Source organism: Thunnus albacares, chromosome 22 (genome assembly GCF_914725855.1).
Source record: "Thunnus albacares chromosome 22, fThuAlb1.1, whole genome shotgun sequence".
Lineage (NCBI taxonomy): Eukaryota > Metazoa > Chordata > Actinopteri > Scombriformes > Scombridae > Thunnus > Thunnus albacares.
The window spans coordinates 5,925,889-5,941,094 of NC_058127.1; the positions used below are offsets into that span (position 1 = coordinate 5,925,889).

Below are 15,206 nucleotides of genomic sequence, written 5' to 3' on the forward strand. Positions count from 1 at the left end.
CTAACCCATGTACTTCCAAAGACAGCCTCTTTTCGCTCTCTCACTCCCTTTTTATTTGTCTGTGACCTACACGGAAGAATGATTAGATTGAAAGCAAACAACACACAAGGAAATGGTCTGGAATAAGGAAATGTCTCATGTCCTGGTTACAAGTTTATGATTAGAATTGACAAATATAAAGAGAAACATTAATGTAAACAGAAGATAGAAATCTACCATCTCAGCCACATTACCCCTGCTCTTTCGTCAATTATGAAGTATTGGTATGTTGTATTTCTACATCTGCTACAACTTTCTGTTCATTTTTATACTGCTGTTTTCTTTAATGTCCTCTTGTGAGTCTTGATAAGCTCACAACATCAACAGTTCAAAAAAAAAATCATCTCTCTGACGACTGGAATGTGAATTTTTGTCTGACTGTGCCATTGGTGAATTGGGAGCTGTTGATGTTGAGAGTATATTAAAGGATATGGCTGACAGTTTTCTACACTGGAATACTACACTTCCCCAGGTTTGCTGTGCGTCAGTTAGTCTGTGATCATTTGACTATATTTGACTAGGCACATTTTAGTTTTTATGTGCTTCAGAAGCACGATTTACCACAAACTAATGAGAAAAACCACTTAATTGGTAGCTGGACTGACTCCAAAACTTGATCTGAAGCAATGAATGAAGGAGTACATACAGACAAATTTGTGTCTCAACAATGAACCATGTGACATCTGAAAACACTCACCACCTGGGTAGACACATGTCTGAAAACTATTACCATCAAAAGTCTGATAGGGTGGAGGGACCAGTTCTTAGTGTGCATTCAAAAGAAAAATGCCACTGTGTTTAAAAATGCAAGGGTTGATGTGACAAAATGTAAATCAATCAATCAGAAAATGCAGTGTCAGGAATCTGTCTACTATGAAAGCAGGATCTTATAGCTCTGGAAAGTTATCAAGGTGTCAGTAACTTATAATAATAATATCTTTATTTATATAGCACCTTTAAAAACAGAGTTTACAAAGTGCTTTGTGAGACAAGTCGACAATGTCAGTACAATGCAAAGCAAAGACACGACACATAAAGCAATAACAAGTCAACAAGAAAAACAATAGAGAGATGATAAAAAGGTTAAAAGATGGTAGAAAGATGATCGAAAGACAACATTACATAAAAGCAAGTCTGTAGAAATGGGTTTTAAGAAGTGATTTAAAAGAGGTTACTGATTCTGCGAGCCTTATCTCCTCTTAACTTAACCTCTGCTTTTAATGATTTCAAGGCAAAAAAACAAACAAACAACATACATTTTTGACTTTTGACTGATAGGGTGTACATATATATATATATATATATATATATATATATATATAACATATATATATATATACCTTGACTTTTTATTGTTGTGTTTATTACGGTACTCCTAGTTCTGTTTCCTTGTTTCCTGCACTGTTGTAACATGCAAATATTCTCTCTAGAATTTAATAAAGTCTTATCTTATCTAACAGACAGACACATACACACACATACAGTTTCTCTCTCTCTTTTTTCCTATGCACTTACTCACCCCCCACCAAACACACACACTCTTTTCCCCACTATACAACATTTATATATTTAGCAGAAGTATTTATCTCTCATCACTAATGTGCAGTACATTTATTTGTATATTTACCATTTATGTGCAATATTGCACCTTCGCACCAACTAATGTGCAATATAATGTATATTTGTATATATTTTATCTTGTCTCTCTCTTATCTTCCTCTACTGTCTCGTTTTATTACATACTTTGAGATACTCGAAGAGGCCAAATTCCACTGCCGTCATTATTGCCAGCTGCTATGTTGCTGTGCATGTCAAGTCAAGTCAATTTTATTTATATAGCGCCAAATCACAACAGAAGTTATCTCAGGGCACTTTTCACATAGAGCAGGTCTAGACTGTACTCTATAATTTACAGAGACCCAACATTCCCTTCATGAGCAAGCACTTGGCAACAGCAGAAAGGAAAAACTGCCCAGTCTCTCTCAAGAATCGGATGGGTAGAGAGAGAGAAAGAAGGAGGGGAAGAGGGGAGAGGGAGACAGAGACAAGCACAGCAACAACAACAATATTAATAACAACAATAATAATAGTAGGAATATGACTAATAATAATAATAGCAGGCGTGGGACAATAAAACATCTTGACTCTCTTGAATCTTATCTTACAGTGTCTCAAATCTCAAATCTTAACCACCCACCTTTGTTTTTTAAAATTTTTATACAAACAAAGGTGGGTCGTTAAACATTTAAGACAACTTTACTGTGTCCTGCTCACCTCTGAAACTAAACCTGGAGGAAAACTGGGAGCTGCCTTGACTCACTGGTTGTAAAAGGTATTACAAACACCCAGCGAAGGACGCTTTGTATTAATATTTGAACGCGGCCCATCCCGACCGTCAAACAGCGCGATCAACCAACGTCTCTTTGAACCCGCCCACCTCCTCACCGAGGCCGCTCATTGGTCGAGCGCGCTGTCCATCACAGGTGTGACTCAGATCACAGTCATGTGACACATGTTTTTGTTGTTTCGCTTCCGCCTTCAGCCTTCTCGCCGTGTCATGTGGATGTCAAAAACCCTTAACTGACAGGCTCCGGGTGTTGAAATCTCCTGTACAGATCTTCCAGGAAATCTCCACCGGGGGTCCGAGGACTTCCCGCCGCTGCAGAGGCTTTTCCTGAGGGTGTTTGGAGCGATGGCGGACGGGGAACGGTCGCCGCTGCTGTCCGAGCAGCACGACGGGACCAACGGCTTCTCTCCCGGGGGCAGCTCGCATGGATATCCGTCAAAACCTCAAAGTATGTCGGCTGTTTAGTTTGCCACCTAAACAGCACGATACATACATATTTATATGTTTTATAACTGCAAGACAGAGCATTTATAGTTTGTATTTAGGCTCGAGAACTTGTAAACAAATGTCAGTTTGCAAGCTAACTTAGCTAGCTAGCAGTAAACAATGCAGTTAACAGGCTCGTACAGGAGATTCAACCCCTGCTAATAAAGTTAATTAACGTCTGTAGGCTGTCACCAACCTTGCTAATATCATACTCTCGAATATTAACACACCCTAGTAAGTATTATTAAATTGATATGTAGTATATAAGATGGCTAAAGACAGAAGTGAAAGCCTTTCTGTTAGTTTACTGGGAGGTGGTTTACATTGTTGACAAGAGGTCAAAGCTCACCCAGGCTTTCTATTTGCTGTAATAAAGCTGTTATAATCTTCATATAGATTATTTATCCTGCAGCAGAGGTCGATTGATCAATAGTTGATCATCAGAAACTTAGCTGACAGCTATTTTTATACCCAACTAATAGTTTTTTTTTACTCTCTATTTTTATTGTTCTTATATGCAAATTAATAACAAACACATGAGGGGAAAACCTCTATAAATCAAGTCAGAATTATGTATATGTCAAACAGATCTTTGTCAATTTACATTTAGGTACAGTGTTGTTTTCTCCCTTCAGTATAATGTCAAGTCCTCCCACTTTGTCTCCATTAGGTTTTCTTGCAGTGTCATAATGTGTGTCACTTCTTCCATTAAGTAGATTTCTTCAACCATCTGTATCCATTAATCCAGAGTTGGCAGGTCAGCTTTGCCCCATCTCCGCGTTGTAGCCTTTATACAAGCCACTATTAATATTTTAGCCAGATATTGATCATAGAACCACTTGTAAAATAACAAAAGTAAAGCAGAGAAACATCCATAGAAATATTGTATCTTACTATTCTTTTCATTGCTGTACATGCTGTTTACTAAATTAACTGTTTGAGTCATTTATGAAGTAAAAACCCCAAATATTCTCTGGATCTAGCCTCTTAAATGTGAGGATTTGCTGTATTTTTCTGTCTTTATATCAGTGTAAATTGAGTATCTTTTTGTTTCGGGCTGTCGGTCAAACAAACATTTGATCACATCAGCTCTGATTCTGGGAACATGTGATGAACACTTGATCTTAATCTCTACGGTATCTCTTCCTTCTAATTCTCCCCTTTATGTGTAGTTTCCTCTTAACTCTGAACTTAAATCGTCATTGTCACAATCGGCCTCTATCTCTCCTCCTGTCCTGTAGTACACTTGATAAAGTTTGGCCTTTGGGTGCGTCACTCGCCGATAACTGATACTGATTTGCAGACCAATGCATGACTCACTGCGAAAGGGGTGCGATAAGTTGTTAGCTTATGTTTGAAGAGGGAATTAATGGTGCAAATGATGTAATGGATCATCCAGTGTGGTTACAGCAGGGAGGGTGGGGGTTATTTATATATATTTTTGGGAAATGTTTGTTTATACAAAAACTCAGGTGCTGTGTTGACAGTAGTCCAGAAATGTCAAACAAAACTACCTAACAACAGAAAACATTGTCTCAGTATAATTGAACCATTTCCTCCTGGTTGTTCCTCTCCAGGTTTGGCGCCGTTCCCCAGTGCGGTGGTGCCTGGTGAGCCTCCGCCCCCCTACTCACCACAGGGAAGCCCGGACAGCAGCAGCGCTCCGGTCATCAGCTGCAGGGTCTGTCAGAGCGCCATATCGGTGGAGGGCAAAACACATCAGCATGTGGTGAAATGTAGCATCTGCAACGAAGCTACGGTGAGTCATACAGACGCAGGTTCAGACACACAGTAGATGAGTCTCGTGTTATGCTTTCAGGATGTTCAACTGGTGGATTTGGCCTTTAATCCTGAAAAACGAGCATATTCTCGCTCACAGCTGACTGACATGGTTGCACAGTCATAAAATTTGTTACAGTATATTATTATATCACATCTCTTCACCCTGGAATGAAACAAGATGCAGCAATTAAGTTAAAAATGTAAAAGACACACTTTAATTTGAAAAACAATTTGTGTCTGACATGGATTCTCCACAAAAAAAAGTTAAATTATCGTGTTAAAATCTGTGATTATGTAAATATTGTTCACTTCAAAAGTTTAACCGCTGGACATAAGGCTTCAACTTTACACATCAGCCTTGTAGAAATTAAATACTGGACCACGATTGGCTACAGACTAGTTGTGATGTCACAAGTCATCCTGGTAAGTACAGGCCTTAAACTCAGGGTTTCGGAGAAGCAGAGAGAAACTTTCCCCCTTTTAGGCAGACAAATGTGACAACAGTGAAGCTTTAACAACCAACCAACCAAGAAAAACACATTTTTAGGGGGAATTTTTTAGAAACATTTCCTTTCAGTTTTACTCAAGTTCTGGCGTTTTGTTCTGTTTTTGATTTTTAGACCATATCAGCACTTTAACTCCTACACGTCTGTGTCATGTTTTCGCTCTGAAATGATTAGTTTTGCATGTTTTTACGTTCGTAATTTCCGCTTATTATGTGCTGTGTCATGTTCTTTTTTGCTGCTGCAGCATTTTAGTTCCCCTACAGAAACATTTTCATGGGGGGGGCGTCCTGGTGGTCTAAGACGCAAACCACATAACCGCAACAGCCACGAGATACGTTAACATTTTAGCATGTTGGAAATGTTTCAACAGGCTGCTGTTTTGAGTGTTCATCAACCAGACATCGGTGTCTCGTCTTTCCGAGCTCTATCGATCGTCCCATCCGGGAAGATGTGCGGAATTTCTGCTTGATGGCGTCACAGTTACTCAGAACCTCAAAGATCAGGAAAATCTATACACTGACGGTGAAATATTGTTACGGCTTAGGTTTCTTATTCCTCTCTCTGGTTTGTGTCTTTGTTCTTTCTCTCTGCAGCCGATTAAGAACGCTCCCGTTGGAAAAAAGTATGTCCGCTGTCCTTGTAACTGTCTGCTGATCTGCAAAGTCACATCGCAGAGGATCGCCTGTCCGAGACCATACTGGTGAGACGGGAAAAAAACAGTGTGGGATTATTTTTCACCCATCTCAGTGTTGGCTTGTAGTCATACCATCTGTGCAGAAAAAAAAAAAACCCAGCAGTCATTCAGCAGTAGTCATGGATGAGATGCTGTTATTTTAGCTGCACCATACAGACACACAGGTTCTGCAGAAATCAAGTCATCACTGTTAGTCACACGGAGAAGTTTCATTTCATCATGACACCCTTTTTCTTTTGTGAACGCTGGATTGAAAGTGAAAAAGTTGTACGTGGAAAAACAGATCTGAAACAGCAGAGAGTGAGCAACACTCACCAATGTTTCCTCATCTCTTTTGGTATAAATGATGTTATAATGTTATTTAAGTTGTTGTTTCTACAGTTGAAAGTCAAACAGACTTTTGGGGCTGTCACTGTCTTATCAAAAATATGTACATATACAGTCATTGTCAAAGGTTTGGACACACTTCCTCATTAAAGTGAATGGGAAGGTGTGTCCGAACCTTTGACTTGTGCTGTATTTCCCCAAAGACAATGAGAAAAAAGTCAAAACAACCAGACAGAAAAAGCTCTGACATTTTTAACGGAGAAGTGTGACTGGGTGTCGTTTGAACATGATTTCTGCAAAAAAAAACTTGAACTAACTAAGGAAGTCAAACTTTGTCTAAACACAAGCAGCTACACAAGTCTGAAACTGACCAAATCCTAATAAATGAAGAATAAGCAGAAACTTTATGAATTTTACCAAACATGATGGCAGTTTTTGGTACTTGATGGTTTTAAGACCAAATTTCTCACACTTGATCACATATTCAAGTGTGAATAAACACCAGATGTTGTTGAAAATCATCACTTTTTTTTTTTTTTTAAATGCCAGTAAACGCATCATCAACCTGGGACCAGTTCACATCGGCAGGGACAGTCCTGAACCGCAGCATCAGCCCGTCGGCATCAGAGTCATCTGCGGACACTGTTCCAACACATTCCTGGTAGGACACACACACACACACACACACACACACACACGAAAGCAGTCATGCATTAAAAAATGACAAAACAAATTTCACTTCTTTTATTATTTTATTTTTAATTTACCGCAGTTGCTGCATAACGTAATTATTTGCTGCATTTAATAAGATTCAGACCCATAACTGACACACACACACACACACGCACAGACCTTTCACTTCCTCTTTCTCTCCCAGTGGACAGAGTTTTCAGACCGGACCTTGGCGAGATGTCCACACTGCCGAAAAGTGTAAGTACTTCTCTGTATCTGTGTGTGTGTGTGTGTGTGTGTGTGTGTGTGTGTGTGTGTGTGTGTGAGTGTGAGAGTGCTGCTTGTTTTGAACACTACGGATGTTCTTTTTAAACTCATTTCTCCGTCTGTGATTTCCAGCTCTTCTGTCGGCCGACGGTACCCCAGGAGGAGGAGCCTGCTGTGCTTCCTGCTCTTCGTAGTGCTCGCCGCCTCCACTGCAGGACTTGTGGTATGTGTTTATGTGTGTGTGTGTGTGTGTGTGTGTGGAGAGTAACTATGGTTTTGTGATGACTCAGAAGTTGGTAGAGCAAATTTAGTATCAATCTAGTTTTAGTATTTCTGTAAAACCCAGAATAAGATGTAAAATGATGAAGGCATAAATATCAAAATCATTCATGTGTGGCCAGCAAATCTTGTTTTGTTTTTTGTTTTTTTTTTTAAATTAATTTAACCTTTATTTACCCCTAGAAAGACCACTTTGAGGAACAAGAGCCTGTTGCAAGTTTTTAGCAACCAAGTATTGTGACAAAATAATGTCAACTCAATGCTTTTCTGAGCTCAGGGTATCTGTAGGTCAGCATTTAATTCAATTTCCTCCAAAAAAAATTTTAAAAAGCAGACTTGCCAACCTGTAGGCATCTAACAGCAAGAGGCAGCAGTGTGTAGCCTGACGAAAAGCAATAGAAGAAGAGTTTGACCGATCATAGAGCCGGATTCATTTCTCCAGCCTTCATCATGGATGTATAAAGAGAACTGGTAACAGGAAGACGCCGGGCTTTGAAGCAAATTTGACATAGCTGCCAAACCATATAATTATAATGTCATGTGATGCACACTGGCCCAAAAAGACTTTTTCCCATAGATTTACATTGTGAAAGAGACGTCTGTAAATCAGCAGATACATTTTTTTGAGCGTCACAACCCCCATGAAATGACTTGTCTCACTATCAGAATTTGATCCATTCAGTCCGATCACATTTCAAAAGCCTAAAAGAGCCGCATGATTGAATTGTTTTATCCAATTTAAGTTAACCGGAGGGCTAAACCAGAAGTAGCTGACTCATCCAGCAAAAGTCACTACTGCGCTTGCTCTATGGGCCGCACAGATGCAGAAGCAATTCGGAAGAAGTTGAACTTTCTTGGCTTTATGCGCCACTGAGCAACTTTAATAGGAATGAACAGGGCGTCACCTCCGACGCTGTATCCAGTTCTCTTTATCTATCCATGCCTTCACCCAAATAACAAGCAGGGATGGTCATGATTGACAGATGCGTGTGTGTGCGGGTCTGTCATAAGCTACTTTTGGGGCCAAATTTCTGACTTCAAACCATTTAATTGGGGACGGCTTGTCCAACTGGGGACAAAAATCATGTCCCCAATTGGTAAAAGGTTAATTTTTGGGTCAGTGGTCATGGTTAGGGTTAGGGTAAGTCTCCAGGAAATTAGTGTAAGTCTGTGTAATGTCCCCAAAAGTGACCTATGATGTGTGTGTGTGTGTGTGTGTGTGTGTTGGGACTGTAGTCTATAACTTTGCCTACTCCAGGAAAATTTCAAGGAAACACCCCCTCACTGCAAAAAAGTACAATATGTAAGGAGGGATGTGATGACCCTTACAGTTTCAACAGCCATGTTCATATTCAGCCTGTATTGTCATTAGGTCATCACACCATTAAATAATAGCCTTCCTATAATGAGAACAGTTTGTATTAAACAGCTCTAAAATATTTATTTCATTGTTGCCACAAAATAGTCTGTTTAGTCTGGTTTGGGTTTTACAGCTACATTGTCATCATCTGTTCAAATTAGCTGAAAATCATGTTTTCAAAAATCAAATTGGCTTAAAGTTTGATCATTGTGGAGGTTGTAAACAATAGAAACTATATAAATGCAGCAGTAGTGGCAGGTTAGTGTGTAGCCTGAGTGAAATAGTGTTCCTTGGTAAGCTGTGTGAAGTGGCATCTGCAGATATTTTTGTAAACAATCTGATATCGGTATCAAGAATTTTCATATCACTGTATCTCTTAAATTTTTGTCCGTTTGACTGCTGCATGTATGAAAATGATGTACGCATGTTTGCAAATTATGTACCATTATTTATTGTGCGAACAGCAGTGATTTGCATCTGATGAATCTGGGTCAGGGAAGTGGAACTCAAAAAAATTCGTCCAGGGTTGCCAGGTCTGAAATGCCATTAGGAGATATTTAAAAGGCTTACATAACTAGAAATTATTGTTTATACAGCTTGGAAGTATTGAAAATATGACATAAATGTCTATAAATTCATGTAGTTAATTAATAATTGTTATTGTCCCCTTCTGGTTCCATACTTTGACCAGTATGACAGTGAAAAATGTATTAAATTACTTTCTGTGTGGTATTAAAAATGTCTTAAAAACTTAATTAGCGAATGGAATTGGCTCAGGTGTTAAATATGGAACTTGGTCATTTAATAACAAATATTCAATGTTAATAAGTGATTTAGTCATTAATGAACTTCCATACACAATTTTACAAAGAATTATCGCAAAATCTGGTACAAAAATTACATTTTTTATGAACTGGCAGGAACTATTTTCACTTTCACTGGTTGTGGGTGATGTAAGACTATGCAAAGCATGAATATATTTATGTAATAGTAAAAAAAAAAAAAGACCATCTGAAATATTGATAGCGGCGTTTCATTAAACTATTAATCTGCAGCAGTGCTTCCCAACCTTTTTTGCATGTGACCTTTGAATACAAAGCAGTGTCTACTTAAGCAAGCGCAACTGACGAGAGGTTTTCATTTCTCAGACTGTTTCATTTGAATCATTTTTAAATGCTTTGGAAATTGTAGTTTAACAAAGAAAATAGGCATGATTTTATGTAACGGACTTTGTTTACTACCCAGGAAATTATCTCATGACCGCGTAGATTCATGTTGAACCTCTGATCTACTGATTATAAACACTATAAAACATTCTAGTACTTATCAGACTGATTTTCTGTTCCTTCAATGTGTTCAAAGTCTTATAAACTTCTGTATGTGTGTGTGTGTCTGTTGTCAGTATGGTACTTTGCAGCGCGCCAGAGAATCTAAAGGGATCTACGTGTCTTGGGCTCTGCTGATCCTGCTCGCTCTGTTCACCATGGCGAGAACCATCTACTGGAGGTGTCTGAAAATTAGCGACCCGATATCCAACATCACGTAGAGGGACTACAAGAGAAAGAGAAGGGAAGGAAGGAAGGAAGGAAGGTTAGAAAGTTGGTTGATATGTAGAGAAGGAGGGTAAACAGTGGTTGGTATAAACTGTGGTCACCTGAAAGAAGAAAAGTTGTATTTAAGATATTAAAAATTAACTCAGCATTCAAATCGGATTTAATGAGCTGCCAGTGGTGGAAAGAAAAGTGCTCATTGTCCTAGTTGATTACAAGGACTCTATTTACCATCACAATTTGGGGATTGTTGTTACAAGTGTGCAAAGAGGTTGATCTGATGTGTTCACAACGATATTATATTCATTGTTAAATGTCGACAGAAATACAGGAAGGTTTTTGTTAGTCTTTAAGTTATATAATCAAACCAAAATAGAGGGAAAAAAACAATAATAAATTGTAATCAAACTAAACAAATTGGAAGAAAGAGACAGGATGAGTTTATTTTTGTTATTTTTTAATTAAGATTCATTCCAACCTTTGACCTAACTCGATGTTCTTGTGTGTCTTCGCTCTCTGTGAAAATTTTCTGGGTCCAGTTGAAGAGTTTTGTTCCAAACCAAACGAACCCGCCACTGAATCCCAAATTACCTTTTTTTTTTCTTTATGTCGGCATTAGTATTTAAATTTCAGCTGAAAAGTGCTGGATGATAAATTTGGATTGAACCGTTTATTCTGGGATCACCCAGACAAAATCAAACGGCCAGTAGTAGTTAACCAGTGTTTAACTACATTTCTTTTTTTTTTCATCTTGCAGAACAATGATCAAACCGGTGAATGAGCGAATAAATCTTCCATTCATTCACCATTTTAACTTCTTTTCAATGACCAAGCACTAAAAATATCTCATGAACTTAAAATAAGCCAAATTGCACATATCATTTCATGTAAATACAATTTACACGTAGAACTACATATGCTTGATGTTTCGGGGACATTTAAGGCGCTCTGTGGAGTTTTTTTTACAATGGAGCAGTTTTGTTTATCTAATGCACGGGGATGCACATGCATGCAGGTGAGGCACACAGTACACAGTACTGCCGATGTTTACACGTTATTCCACTGATCTACAGGTGGTGGCAACACACCAAGAAATGGCGGCAATGTGCCAACAAAGACCTGGAAGAAGCTACAAGCTACTAGTATACAAGGATGTAAACAATGCAGGTTTTAAAAAATACTGAAAAAATCGGCTTTGCAAATGTTTTACATGGAAGGAAATACACTGAACACGAAGAATACACAATGCGTTTTGGTGAGAAACTTTCACTGTAAACAACTTTTTGTTCCTTTTACGAGAAAACTCCACAGGGCGCCTTTTTAAAGGGAAAATGGGAAAAAAAACTAGCTTTCACTGATTTAAATTGTGACAGATTATTGCAGTTAAAGTAATTTTATTTTGTTTTATTTTAATGATCATGATGTTAATTATCAACATTCAAACATGATGTAAATGATACTTGATTAACACAGGAAGGCTTTCCTTGATAAGAGTTTATCTGTGATAAAACACGCTAATTAGACCAGATAATATTTAAAAAAAAACAGCTTTTAATAAGTATAAAGAAAATAAGCAAAACTAGTGGAAACTGGTATAGAATTTGATGAGTTAGTCTATAATGGATGTACAATGGGAAACTTGTAAATCAATAAGCAGGCATTAACAGTAAGTGGCATCATTTTTTGTTCAGTTCTTAGAAGTCAGTCTAGTAGCATGTCAGCATTCACATCATCTCACACAGGGATTATGGAGCATTTAATTTGATTTACTTATGTTTTGTTTCAACAGCTGTTCAATGAAAATGATTTGTGTCACAGAAACTAAAACATATTCTGATACTTTAAGAATCTGGGTTGATAAAGGGATAACTTTTCCACCTAAAAAGGACAGAAATAAGTGAAAATATTACAACATGTAAGATTTCAGAAGAAAAATGCTTTGTAATCAAAATCTAAAAGTGTTGTTTTCCTGTTTGAGTCACTCTTTAACATGAAATGACACACAGGGAATGATTGATTGATTTCAAATAATAATCCATGCAGTATATTACTTGAAACTAGATTCAGCTAAACTAATAAATGGAGTGTCTCCTTCTCTGTTTAAGTGTAAATATATTCTGTGGATGTTTTGGATTATACAGACTTATCAGAGCTGTTGCTTCCCCCTTGTGGCTGATTAATGTAAGTATCCGCTGACTGTGAAACATGTTGCACTACACTGTACTGATGTACTACTACTGTATGTTTCTGTCACAGTTATTCAGGTGAGTGGATTGTTGTTTTTTTTTTGTACATTGTGAAACAAAGTAATACTTTTAACAAGGTCCTCTTGGCTTCAGTGTGTCTTATTTTAAACTATTAATCATGTGTGTAACGGGTTTAGATGATTTTTGTTGTAGAATTTGTGTTTAGTATAAACCTAACTGCTGAAAAAATATATAACAACCTGTAATTGTAGAGGATAAACCTAACTGCTGTAAAAATACTATTATTATTATTATTATTGTTATTATTATATAATACTATTATTTATGTTTAATTAATTAATCATGTGTGACAGGTGTAGATTTTTTTTTTTGTAGATTTAGTGTTTCGGATAAACCTAATAACTGTAAAAATACATAAGAAACAGTAATTGTGGAAGATAATTTGAACATTTTTTAGATTATAAAGAGTATATCTTATTATTTATTTTAATAGAACCTCAGTAATAAATACTGAATTTTCTTATTTTATACTATTAATCATGCGTGACAGGTGTAGATGATTTTTTTGTAGATCTAGTGTTTCGGATAGCGCTAATAACAGTAAAAATACATAAGAAATAGTAATTGTGGAGGATAATTCCAACATTTTTTAGATTATAAAGAGTATATCCTATTTTTTATTTTAATAGGACCTCAGTAATAAATAGTGAATTGACCTTTCAATATTTTATCATTTAAGTCTAATGTTTCACAACTCACCAAAGATTACCAACAGTTATGTCCTTTAAATAAGTCACATGTTAATTATAAGCAAATCATTGATTACTTCAGTTAATATGTTCTCATTTTTAGATTAAATGCAGAAGTATATTTAAAAATTCATGACTGAAACTGTTTGTGTTTATATGGTTCTTTAAAACCACTTCTATAAATCTGTCATTGTGGAATTAGACGCACGTGCAAAAGCCTCATATCCACGCCTACAATTAGCCATAAACAGAGCCGTTTTCATACTAATACACTTCCTGCTCCACCAGTATTTACACCTGTTATGGAAACAAATGGGGAAGAAACTAAGGAGGTTCCCCCAACAGCGCCAGAACAGTTGTCATTGCGCACGGCTACGCAGCTGTTTATAGCGTCCATATCATTAAATCATTATATAGGCCTGTTATTAAACATCAGAAATGTCATCAGTGTTCAGTTTGTAGCGCCCATATTGAAAGCAACAGTTCAGAATGTGTCACAATAAAGGATATTAACAGCGTAATAAAATTATGAAGCAGTATAAAACAGATTCTACGAAAGTAATTAATCACTATTACGCTAAGTTTATAAGTGTGCCTATGACATTTTTACAGATCTATGTATAAACAGTCACACATCAGGGCAGTTCATTATCAACCTAAACTAATAGAGAAGTAACAGGTGCGCTGCTGGTTTCCCTCGAATCACCAGTGCTCATGGAAGGAAATAATATGAAAGGAGCAGAATTATGACCAAAAAATGGCGTAAAAAATCCAGGTCCAGACACTCAAGGTAGGTTAGAAAAATAAAATTCTTTACACTCTGAAGAAGGCACAAGCCGACACGTGTTGGTGTGTTTATTAATGCCTCTAGTCCACTGAAATAAAGGCCTTTTATTTCTCTAACCTACCTTGAATGCCTGGACCTGGATTTTTTATGCCATTTTTTTGGTCATAATTCTTCCGCTCTTCTTCAGTGTTTCATTATATTTAGATTCTCATTTTTCCACCTTCGCTTCATCATATACATATCGTTTATACATCTGAAGTTTCAGACATTCAGTCTCAGAGTCACCTCAGTGTAAAAATATATGCAAATTTTCCTCCATCACAGAATTTACAAGATACTGTCATAAAAGTCGGATGCAGTTAGCTCCACCTGTGTAAAACAATAGATATAGAACATATCTATGGTTTAAATGTCACATATAAACACAGGCAATACATTTTCATGTACTTGTCACAGAGTACCACATGAGGTCACTATTCAACCAGACAGTGAGAGAATTAGACACTGGTGTCAACCTTTTTGCTGTTGCATCTTATGGTTTATAGTCATATATCCATATCCATATGGCACATGTGTCTTTTCCACATTAGGCTCTATTTTACTGGGCAAACCAGCTTTTTTTTTACCCAGTTTTTTTTTTGGGACTTTTACCCAGGCACTAGTATCTAATTTTTGCGTCTGCACCTGTTTGGTAATTTTCTGGCACCGAATGAACAAATACTTTTTTGCTTTAAAACCTCCTCAGACCACCTGTTATCGCACGTTAATTTTAATGGCTTCAGTTGTCAGAAGCAACTGAACCAACAAAAAACGCACACAGACCAAATACATTTCATTTATATGAAGTTTGGCCTCTGTTTGGTTGCTACCATCAAAATACAATTAATTTAATCCATTGTTAAATTATTATTTCTTCTCTTAGAAATAGAAATAGAGATACTGTAAGGTAAGAACAGGAGCCAAAAATATGAAAATGTTTTACACTTTCAAAAAATAAATAAATGTCTTAATGCGACTACAGAAGAGTCTTACCAATAATATCATCCACGTGTCAAGGAGCGTAACTAGGTGATCCTAAACCTTGCAGGAACCTCAATACTGATGTTCTGTTGTGATTAGTGAGCTGTATTGAAGAGAAGATGACAGCACACTGT

The 15,206-nt window shown here is 37.1% G+C and overlaps 1 protein-coding gene across 1 annotated transcript; it reads left to right on the forward strand.

Annotated features, from left to right (window-relative positions):
• Positions 1-2,537: 2,537 nt before the first annotated feature.
• On the forward strand, positions 2,538-12,635 carry LOC122973868 (type I phosphatidylinositol 4,5-bisphosphate 4-phosphatase-A-like). The gene is made up of 7 exons (XM_044341663.1): positions 2,538-2,834; positions 4,450-4,631; positions 5,754-5,860; positions 6,731-6,842; positions 7,059-7,111; positions 7,253-7,343; positions 10,162-12,635. The coding sequence occupies exons 1-7, from the start codon at positions 2,732-2,734 to the stop codon at positions 10,303-10,305; spliced, it is 792 nt and encodes a 263-aa protein (XP_044197598.1). The 5' UTR covers positions 2,538-2,731; the 3' UTR covers positions 10,306-12,635.
• Positions 12,636-15,206: the final 2,571 nt, after the last annotated feature.

What these genes read in the sequence shown, in the direction of transcription:
- LOC122973868 (XM_044341663.1), top strand. Translation starts at nt 2,732, where the DNA reads ATGGCGGACGGGGAACGGTCGCCGCTGCTGTCCGAGCAGCACGACGGG. An exon ending in ATATCCGTCAAAACCTCAAA is followed by an intron (nt 2,835 to 4,449) that starts GTATGTCGGCTG and finishes GTTCCTCTCCAG; the next exon opens with GTTTGGCGCCGTTCCCCAGT. An exon ending in CCTCCACTGCAGGACTTGTG is followed by an intron (nt 7,344 to 10,161) that starts GTATGTGTTTAT and finishes GTCTGTTGTCAG; the next exon opens with TATGGTACTTTGCAGCGCGC.